This window comes from Tachysurus fulvidraco, chromosome 15, assembly GCF_022655615.1.
Source record: "Tachysurus fulvidraco isolate hzauxx_2018 chromosome 15, HZAU_PFXX_2.0, whole genome shotgun sequence".
Lineage (NCBI taxonomy): Eukaryota > Metazoa > Chordata > Actinopteri > Siluriformes > Bagridae > Tachysurus > Tachysurus fulvidraco.
The window spans coordinates 12904797-12915553 of record NC_062532.1 but is presented as its reverse complement, the minus strand read 5'-3'; the positions used below and the strand labels follow the sequence as shown (position 1 = coordinate 12915553).

The window sequence follows — 10757 nt, the reverse complement described above, 5'->3', positions numbered from 1 at the left end:
GCTCCTGCGACGCGCTTCATCCAAAGCCTCTGACCTCTTGACCTTCAATGCGGGTTCGGCAGGTTCACGGTCCGTGCAGGATGGGGAGATCATCTTCTCTAAGAACAACGTGTGTGTGCACCCAGCTGAGGCTGTGCCCGGTCTGCCTGAGCATCACCCAGGTATCTGTCTGTCTGTCTTTCTGTGTGCGTGTGTCCTTCTCTGTGTGTGTCTGTCCCTGTCTGTTGGAGTGTGTCTGTCGGGGTGTGCGTGTGTTGGTGTGTGTGTGGGTGCGCTGGACTGCATGCAAAAGATCTACAGGAAATTAATGTGTCTGTGTGCGTGTGCCTGTGTGTGCGTGTGCCTGTGTGTGCGTGTGCCTGTGTGTGCGTGTGCCTGTGTGTGTGTGCGCCTGTGTGTGCCTGTGTGTGTGTGCGCCTGTGTGTGCCTGTGTGTGTGTGCGCCTGTGTGTGCCTGTGTAATTGTGTGTGCGCCTTTGTGTGTGTGCGCCTGTGTGTGCCTGTGTGTGTGTGTGCACCTGTGTGTGTGTGCACCTGTGTGTGTGTGCGCCTGTGTGTGCCTGTGTGTGTGTGCGCCTGTGTGTGCGTGCATGCGCATCTCTGTGCGTCTGCGTGCATGCGCATCTCTGTGCGTCTGCGTGCGAGCGCGTCTCTGTGCGTCTGCGTGCGAGCGCGTCTCTGTGCGTCTGCGTGCGAGCGCGTCTCTGTGCGTCTGCGTGCGAGCGCGTCTGCGTGTGTGCGAGCCCTTCTGCGTGCGTGCGAGCGCGTGTGAGTGCGAGCGCGTCTGCGTGTCTGTCTGTCTGTCTTTCTGTGTGCGTGTGTCCTTCTCTGTGTGTGTCTGTCCCTGTCTGTTGGAGTGTGTGTGTGTGTGTGTGTGTGTGTGTGTGTGTGTGTCGGTGTGTGTCGGTGTGTGTCGGTGTGTGTCGGTGTGTGTCGGTGTGTGTCGGTGTGTGTCGGTGTGTGTGTCCATGTCTGTCGGGGTGTGTGTGTGTGTGTGTGTGTGTGTGTCTGTCGGTGTTTGTTTGTGTGTGTGTCTGTCCCTGTCTGGCGGGTGTGTGTGTCTGTCTGTCGGTGTGTGTCTGTCTGTCGGTGTGTGTCTGTCTGTCGGTGTGTGTCTGTCTGTCGGTGTGTGTCTGTCTGTCGGTGTGTGTCTGTCTGTCGGTGTGTGTGTGTGTGTCGGTGTGTGTGTCTGTCTTTCTCTGTCGGTGTGTGTCTGTCTGTCTCTGTTGTTGTGTGTTTGTGTGTCTGTCAGTGTTTTTGCAGTGGAGGAGTTACTGTAGGATGTAGTGATAATCACGTCAGATTACAGTACAGTGTTGTTCTGTTGTACATGTGCAGGTTATCTGTGTGTTCACCTGGAGAAGGACGAGACTCTGGGCTCTACTCTCATCCTCACCTGGGTGCCCAACTCGCGTATTCAGAGGCAGGATGAAGAGGCCTTGCGATACATCACGCCCGAGAGCTCACCTGTGCGGCGCAACCCCCGCCGCCGCCGTGCCCGCCTAACCCAGCCACGCCCTCAGCCTGCACATGAAGAAGATGAGGAAGAGGAGGAGGCTCCCGAGTCAGGTCTGCAGCAGCAGGAAGAAGGTGATGAAGGCTCTTGCGAGCTGTCGGCCGACGAGGTGAGCCGCGACAGTACGCTGGGCTCTGACTCGGATACCTTCTCGTCACCATTCTGCCTGTCTCCTGTGAGCGAGGCGCTGGCCGAGAGCACCAGCTCTGTCTTTCTGGACAGTGAGAGCAGGTAATTGGAGATGGTTTTCACTGGAAGCCATGCAGATGCTTGTATATAAAATACCACACTGTCCTGTTTACTGCCAAGTTACTGTACAACAGTTTTTACATGTACTAACGTGCAAAAGTACACGATCTACATCTCTTTTGTTTACATTGAAAGTGCTTTGGTTTTCCTGTGTTTATGAATCACGAAGGAATATCAGATGTGTGCCCCAAAACCAGAAGCTTTTGTGAGAGTAAAGGTCGATTCTTTCTTATTCTTTGAGTGGAAATTTGAATCATGTGTAAAACATTTCTACATTATTTAGGGTCAGTGCTACCAATAAGTAAGTTTAACCCCTGAGCAAAGAACTGACATTCACCAGCTGCTGGAACTCTCATGAAATCAAGATTAAAAAGTTAATCATCTCTCTCTCTCTCTCTCTCTCTCTCTCTCTCTCTCTCTCTCTGTCTCTCTCTCTCTCTCCCTCTTTCGCTGTGTCTGTGTGTGTGTCTGTCGCTGTGTCTGTGTGTGTGTCTGTCGCTGTGTCTGTGTGTGTGTCTGTCGCTGTGTGTGTGTCTGTCGCTGTGTGTGTGTGTGTGTCTGTCGCTGTGTGTGTGTGTGTCTGTCGCTGTGTGTGTGTGTGTCTGTCGCTGTGTGTGTGTGTGTCTGTCGCTGTGTGTCTGTGTGTGTCTGTCGCTGTGTGTCTGTGTGTGTCTGTCGCTGTGTGTCTGTGTGTGTCTGTCGCTGTGTGTCTGTGTGTGTCTGTCGCTGTGTGTCTGTGTGTGTCTGTCGCTGTGTGTCTGTGTGTGTCTGTCGCTGTGTGTCTGTGTGTGTCTGTCGCTGTGTGTGTGTGTGTGTCTGTCGCTGTGTGTGTGTCTGTCGCTGTGTGTGTGTGTGTCTGTCGCTGTGTGTGTGTGTGTCTGTCGCTGTGTGTGTGTGTGTCTGTCGCTGTGTGTGTGTGTGTCTGTCGCTGTGTGTGTGTGTGTCTGTCGCTGTGTGTCTGTGTGTGTCTGTCGCTGTGTGTCTGTGTGTGTCTGTCGCTGTGTGTCTGTGTGTGTCTGTCGCTGTGTGTCTGTGTGTGTCTGTCGCTGTGTGTCTGTGTGTGTCTGTCGCTGTGTGTCTGTGTGTGTCTGTCGCTGTGTGTCTGTGTGTGTCTGTCGCTGTGTGTCTGTGTGTGTCTGTCGCTGTGTGTCTGTGTGTGTCTGTCGCTGTGTGTGTGTGTGTCTGTCGCTGTGTGTGTGTGTGTCTGTCGCTGTGTGTGTGTGTGTCTGTCGCTGTGTGTGTGTGTGTCTGTCGCTGTGTGTGTGTGTGTCTGTCTCTGTGTGTGTGTGTGTGTCTGTCGCTGTGTGTGTGTGTGTCTGTCGCTGTGTGTCTGTGTGTGTCTGTCGCTGTGTGTCTGTGTGTGTCTGTCGCTGTGTGTCTGTGTGTGTCTGTCGCTGTGTGTCTGTGTGTGTGTCTGTCGCTGTGTCTGTGTGTGTGTCTGTCGCTGTGTCTCTGTGTGTGTGTCTGTCGCTGTGTCTCTGTGTGTGTCTCTGTCGCCGTGTCTCTGTGTGTGTCTGTCGCCGTGTCTCTGTGTGTGTGTGTCTGTCGCCGTGTCTCTGTGTGTGTGTGTCTGTCGCCGTGTCTCTGTGTGTGTGTGTCTGTCGCCGTGTCTGTGTGTGTGTGTGTCTGTCGCCGTGTCTGTGTGTGTGTGTGTCTGTCGCCGTGTCTGTGTGTGTGTGTGTCTGTCGCCGTGTCTGTGTGTGTGTGTCTGTCGCTGTGTGTGTGTGTGTGTGTGTCTGTCGCTGTGTGTGTGTGTGTCTGTCGCTGTGTCTGTGTGTGTGTGTCTGTCGCTGTGTCTGTGTGTGTGTGTCTGTCGCTGTGTCTGTGTGTTTGTGTGTCTGTCGCTGTGTCTGTGTGTGTGTGTGTGTCTGTCGCTGTGTCTGTGTGTGTGTGTGTCTGTCGCTGTGTCTGTGTGTGTGTGTGTCTGTCGCTGTGTCTGTGTGTGTGTGTGTCTGTCGCTGTGTCTGTGTGTGTGTGTGTCTGTCGCTGTGTCTGTGTGTGTGTGTCTGTCGCTGTGTCTCTGTGTCTGTGTGTGTGTGTCTGTCGCTGTGTCTCTGTGTGTGTCTGTGTGTCTGTCGCTGTGTGTGTGTTATTTATCTTTTAGATTTTATTACACATGGCACATCTTGACTTGCCCATATTTTTCCTTCTTTTCTTTCCCAAGAGTTAATGCAAATCATAGCAAGCCACAAACCATAAGCTCTCTGATATTAAGTAACACTATCATGATCCCCTTTTCCCTATTGCAGTAGTAAGAGTTGTATTAAATACGTCACAATTTAAAGTATTTGATATCAGTATAAAACCATCCTCACAGTTTCTATCATCTTCAGTAATCTCCTGTATCTTTAGGATGTCCAAGTGTTCACTTTCTTTCCCTTCACTCACAAGGGCCAACTAAAATGAGTGTCATGGTCTAAAAGTAATAAGAAAAATTTGAATATCGTCATGTTAATATCGTATAATTTGCAATATCATCTTTATTCTCAAGTACCTTTTATTGTACATATTTCATTTATCTTTATTTTTTCTTGTGTAGTCTTGACCTTAGTCTTATAAATTAAAAAAAAAAGATCCCTTTACCAGCTTGTCAGGTTTAAGGCTTCCGATAAGAGAAAAAAATCTTACGTTCTGTACCTGAGGTGAATTTTACGATAAGAATGTACAACATGAACTGTAATTCTACTTAAAACCTTTACAACGTATATATTTTCGACATATTGCAAATTACAATTTAGGAGAAATAACAAACAATGGAGGTAAAATTGCTGCTTTTTCCAGCTGTGTGCTGAAGCAGGTCAGGTCAGGAGTGCACGCAGTAACAGAAGCCGCACAGCACTTATCCATAATTCATGGCGGCTTAGCAGGGTTCATGTTACTCAGCAGGTTGCTCGTATATTACCCCTCAGTCATGCTCTCACACTCACACATACTGTACATGGTGCGCTTGACCTCCTGTCTTAGCTCCTGTGCTGTTAAGTGTATAGCGCATGTACCATTATTGTGACATGTATTCCTCAAGGGTTACAAGCACTGAGATATATAATAGCTTTTTATTGTCTATAAAGCAAAAAGCATTTCTAGTGCTTGGCTTGAGCTCTTACACCCTTGCCGATGCATATTACATAACGACACTGTTATACGATTGATTTAATGCTTTTATTGCACTAGTTTGGGCTGCAGTAGACTGAAACTGGTTCTTGAGGTCAGTCAAGCATACTGATCAGGCTCTATTTATTGTTTTGCCCTCGGGTGGTTATTAACAAAAGCAGTGGATTTGCATTTAATTAGCATACGCTAAAGGGTTTTGTCTTTTTTCATAAACAATGTGCAAATGATACAATTTGAAGTCATTGCACCTATAATTTTCTGTGAATAAACACAGTCAGTGTTCATTTAAAACATTCCAATATGATTGCCGAACCACTTCAGCTTGATTTTATAAAAAAATCCTTAAATTTAAATATCTCAATGTGGCACATTTAAACTTTATTATTATGCAGTAATTTATTTATGCTTATTTATTTGTGTGTGTGTGTGTGTGTGTGTGTGTGTGTGTGTGTGCTTTATAATGATGTATGATGATAGAAAGCAATGGTCCAGGAGCATCAGCAAGATGGCCCCTGACTGTCACACTAGACCAGACTTTTACACTGTTATCTACTTTAATGAGAAGTGACTCGTCTACCTTAAAAAGATAGACAAGCTTTCCTTTCAAACATGGATCTGAAATCACTGTTCAAACATGGATCTGAACGTGGTGTAAACAATGTGTGTTCTGGGCCTCAGATAACTGGGGAAAAGATCTGCAGGTCAAACAGCTGCCATGTTTTGAGCATCACACACTGCTGCTTTCATATTTTGGGATATCTTCAATACATTTTTAAACTTTATAGAAGAACAATAGAATTGAACACTTTTAAATCTTGGATTAGGTTTAATAATCTTTAATAAGATGTAGTTTGTTAAATCAGAAATGGTAATTCTGACTTGTACTCGAGATATTTGAACTTGCTTAGTGGTCGAAATTGCTTAACTTTAAAAAACAAATACAAATCTATCACGCTACAGCACAGACTAGTGGTTCAAAACAGGTGAGTTCTGTGCTGGTAAAAGCTGTAGTATCGCCCAAGCCCATAATCCACGCCTCCTAAGTAACGAGAACAAGGCAAAGAGGACAAGATTTAAACTCCTATTTGGCTATAAGATGAAACTATGACTAAAGTCATCCGTCATTACCTAGTCAGTCGTTCTAATAATGTGCGGCTTTAGCGGCTTTCTCTTGCTCTTTGTGTAATCCTGATGGCTGATGTGGGGTCTGACCGGTCAATGCTTATATAGACTCAAGTTGACCTTTTGAGTTTTAGGGTCATTTCAAGGTCAGTTAAAGCACTTTCCGATTTGCCTTCTCGAAAAGCAGACAAAGATAACCATCATGCCTGCTGGCAAGTTAAAACCCATCACGGCTGTCACAGGAGACTTTTGAAGTGATTAATGTCAGGCCCGAGATTTCCTAAGGTCACTCCTGCTTCCACATAAAAGTGTCGAGTGGCTTTGAACACAAGCACTTTTGCTGTAGGCAGGGCATGGGGCTGTGAGCATGGGATTTCCCTTTAAAAAACCCTTTATAATCCAGAAGTGGTCTTTTGTTTGCGAGTGGAAACCCCGCTTGTAGGTTGAGGCGGCTGATCTGGAGTCAGATTTTCCTCGACTCTGCTGACATATAGTTAAACTGATGTGTTGAAAACTTCAGCTGTTAATTGACTTTGCTGCTCTCTGTTGTTGCACCGAACGATCTATTAAATATACCTGGGCCAGTTTTACATCGATTTCTAAGACTACTGAAAACTTTTTCACATTGTAATGCAGATCCAGAACAGACCTCTATTCAGAGTCCATGACTCGGCTTAATCTGATACTCTCACCCTGTAAAGTTGGTCGTCTGATATATTAGGCATAATTATAACGCTTGTCTTTTTCAGGTTTGGGTTTTTTAGGCTTTAAGAACTATTTTTTTGGTTGTATCTATTTTTTTGTTGTATCTAAAGCCCTAAATGGTGGTAATTTATAGGTTTATGTTAACATTTAGAGAAAAGGGTTTCCCAAGAGTTTTTCAGAGATTAATGGTTCTTGCTTTCTTAAGAATTTCTATTTGTAAGCTTTCTGTAAAGAGCTGAAGATCTTTTAAGGATTGTCTCAAACTAAATATTGCTTTTGAAAGTGACTTTATCAAGTTTTTTATCTTCAAATTAAAGAACCTTTTGTTCAAGGAGCAACAATTCTATAGCTATTACTAATATCTAGAATGATGTCATGTGAAACCTTCGACTGTTCAGTCAGAGAGCGTATTGTCTAGTCAATCTTTCAACTTTTCCCTCTGAAGTGTGCAAAGCCCTTAAATCTTTAGATGCTTCGAAATCGGCAGGTCCTGATAATTTAGAACCCTACTTTTTAAAGCTAGCAGCTGATTTTATTGCCCCATCTCTGTCTTATATTTTTAACCTGTCACTTGACTTGAATGAAATTCCACTTGTATGGAAATCAGCTTTTGTCCTTCCCCTGTTTAAAGGTGGAGATCCCACACACCCAAATAATTATCAACCCATTTCCAAACTGCCAGTCTTGGCCAAAGTCCTTGAAACATTTGTCAACAATCAATTAAAAGAATTGTTGTCTTTTAATAATATCATGTCTGATCTTCAATCTGGTTTTAGAAAACAACATAGCACAACTAGGCAGCCTTAAAGGTTTTAAATGATTTTATTGAATCTGTTGATAATAAGGAACACTGTGCTGCTTTATTCATTGATCTATCAAAAGCATTTGATAGTGTGGATCATACTATACTGATACAAAGACTTATGGATATTGGATTATCTAAACATACAATCGGTTGTTTTAATAACTATCTTTCAAACAGAACGCAATGTGTACAGGCAGATGGTTTTATATCTGGTTCACTCAATGTTACTAAAGGTGTCCCACAGGGGTCAGTCCTTGGACCACTTCTATTTAATATATATATAATATTGATCATAATGTCCATAATGTAAAGTTTCATTATTATGCAGATGATAGTTATTTATAGTTCTGCATCCATACCCAGTCAGGCTCTTTCGCAGTTACAGTTTGCTTTTGATATTGTTCAGCGTAATTTGTTTGAATTAAAATTAGTTTTAAATGTTGATAAAACAAAATTCATGTTGTTTTCTAAATCCAAACCAATCTCAAAGAATAACCTTCTGCCTATTACTACATCTCAAGGTTCAGAAATTGAGTCTGTGTCTCAGTATAGGTATCTGGGGATTTTAATTGACGACGCTCTCTCCTTTGGCCCTCATGTAGAGCAACTGGTGAAAAGATTGAAAGTGAAATTGGGTTTTTATTTTAGAATCAAATCCTGTCTTTCCTTTGAGGCAAAAAAAGAGGCTTGTTGAAGCGACTTTTATGTCTGTACTGGATTACAGTGATGTTGTGTGTGTGTGTATATATATGCATGCATCTTCAGTGTTTACATGCTATTGATACTGTTTATCATGGTGCATTGAGGTTTATAACAAATCTTAAAATCCTCTCTCATCACTGTGTGTTGTATGCTCGGGTTGGCTGGTCTGCGCTGTCCATCCGAAGACAAAAACACTGGCATGTTTTTATATATAAATCTATCCTTAGTTTACTTCCATCATATCTTCGTACATACATCTGTAAAATGTATGCTTGTACCTATAGCCTCAGGTCACAAGACTTATTTTTACTTTCTGTTCCAGTGGTACGTACTGTACTGAATGGGGGGAAAAAAGGCATTTAAATTTTCTGCTCCCTCTGCCTGGAATTGTTTGCAAAGTGCATTAAATCTGAGGACACTGGTTCCGTTGGACATTTTTAAAAAACTTTTACATGATTTGGAGAATGAAACTTCGGGCTGTAGTTGTTTTAATTAGTTTTTTATTGATATTGAAATTTGATGGATTTGCTTGTGTATGTGTGTATGTATTATTGGATGCTATTTGTTAAACTCAAACATGCTTGCATCTGTTAGTCTTGGCTAGGATGCTCTTGTAAAAGAGATTTTTAATCTCAACGTGCTTCTTTCCTGGTAAAATAAAGGTTATAATAATGTCTGCGTAGGAAAATGTTAAAGGCTTTTGAGACAACAGCAGTTGGGTAATAACGGACTGAATGATTCTTTAGGACAGTGTGAAAAATGTCAGTGATGGAAAAAAACGTTTTTTCCGAGGTTTCAATTTATTGAGATTTTCAGTTTCATAGTTTTATTTTTTTTAATTATATTTACAAAGTTCTTATAGTTAATGTAGTTTTATTACTCACTTGAATTGAACTCAATTCCATCTAAAATAAATCTCTGTGGCTTCAGTAAAGACGAATATTATTGTACATATTTGCAAAATATATACATCATTGGATTATATTATTCTGTTCCGGTCTGCAAAAGATTTGACAACCATTTTAGTAAATGTGTATATTGATTAATTGAGTAAGAAAAATGTAAAAAAAAAAAAAAAAAAAAAAAAAAAAAAATTTCCTGCCATTTTCCTTTTTAAAAGCAATGGACAAAAATGGATTTACTGCCTCATTGGTTTACACCCCTGTTCATGTGTTGTAATGTTTCTGAGTGGCCACGTGAGGGAGCCACATGGGTGAAGATTGCACTGTCAGTCAGACTGATACAGAGACTGTAAGTCAGACTGGCTTCTCTTACTTACCGAGCTGCTGACTACAAATTTGCTGGTGTTAACATACCTGTCTTGTTGGCTTCTCTTTGACACTTCCCTTTTTGGAAATCCCCCCTATATCATAAACAATATTCAAGTACTTTATTAGATTACACCGTAAAAAATGACGTATTCCATATGCTATATCAAATTTTATGGTGCCTAATACTTTTTTACTTAATCATGCTAGCTAACACTAACAAACAAGCTAATTCACTAATGTTTCCATGTGCTGTCAAGTGTGTGTTGATTTAGCAGTACGTAGTTTTAAGGAATTACCAACCTTGATGTGTTTCAGAAGTAATAATATGCAAATTTTCAAAAAGAAATAATCGACCATTTTAAAAATAATAAATATTTCAGGTCGTACAGCTTTAGAAAGTTTTTGGCTTGCTCTGCTGATAAAGCACTTCTGTCTACAACATCATGTATCACTGGAAACTTTGTGTATTTTTGAGAAGTCAGCTACGGAATCATGTCACCACCAATTCAGAGGTTGCTCGGGAATGGCAGCAGGTGGGTGTGAGTGCTTCTGCACGCGCAGTGAGAAGAAGAGAAGTGCCACTTCTTTCCCAGAAAAACATCAAGGACAGACTAAAATTCTGCAGAAAATACAAGGATTGGACAGGAGAAGACTGGTGCAGAGTTATTTTCTCTGATGAAGCTCCCATCCAACTGTTTGGGACATCTGGAAAATAGATTGTCTGAGAAGAAAATGTGAACACTACCATGAGTCCTGTCATGCCAACAGTGAAGCAACCTGAGACCATCCATGCGTGGGGTTGCTTTTCAACCAGTGAAAGTGAAAGTGACATATGGCTAAGTATGGTGACCCATACTCAGAATTTGTTCTCTGTGTTTAACCCATCCAAAGTGCACACACACAGCAGTGAACACACACACACACACCCAGACCAGTGGGATTATTTACATTTCTGCCCTAAAACACTGCCATGAATAAAGAATAGCACGATGTCAGAAGGCAAGAATGGTAATGAAGTGGCTCAAATATCATTAACATTGAAATTTAGGATCCCTGGCAAGGCAACTCCCCAGATCTCAATCCCATAGAGAACCTGTGGTCAGTCCTCAAAAGGCAAGTGGACAAGCAGAAGCCTATAAATTTGATAAAACTTCTGGTCATGACTGTAGACATAAGGCAGGTTGGATTCATGATGTTGGCACCAAATTCTGACTCCAAGAGTAATCGATATTTATCAGAGCAGGCTACGTTTTTCAGCCTTCAGTTGTTCAGTTTTG

General features: G+C 42.6%; 1 protein-coding gene across 2 annotated transcripts in view; it reads left to right on the top strand.

The window, feature by feature from the left end:
- tbc1d16 (TBC1 domain family, member 16) overlaps positions 1 to 10757 on the top strand; it is a 32090-nt gene that overhangs the window by 4636 nt on the left and 16697 nt on the right. For both annotated transcript variants that reach the window (XM_027141537.2, XM_027141538.2), the window contains exons 2-3: positions 1 to 161; positions 1338 to 1746. The exon at positions 1 to 161 is cut by the window's left edge and continues 43 nt beyond it. In XM_027141537.2, coding sequence (XP_026997338.2) covers positions 1 to 161; positions 1338 to 1746 — 570 coding nt within the window. The remainder of the gene's footprint in view (positions 162 to 1337; positions 1747 to 10757) is intronic.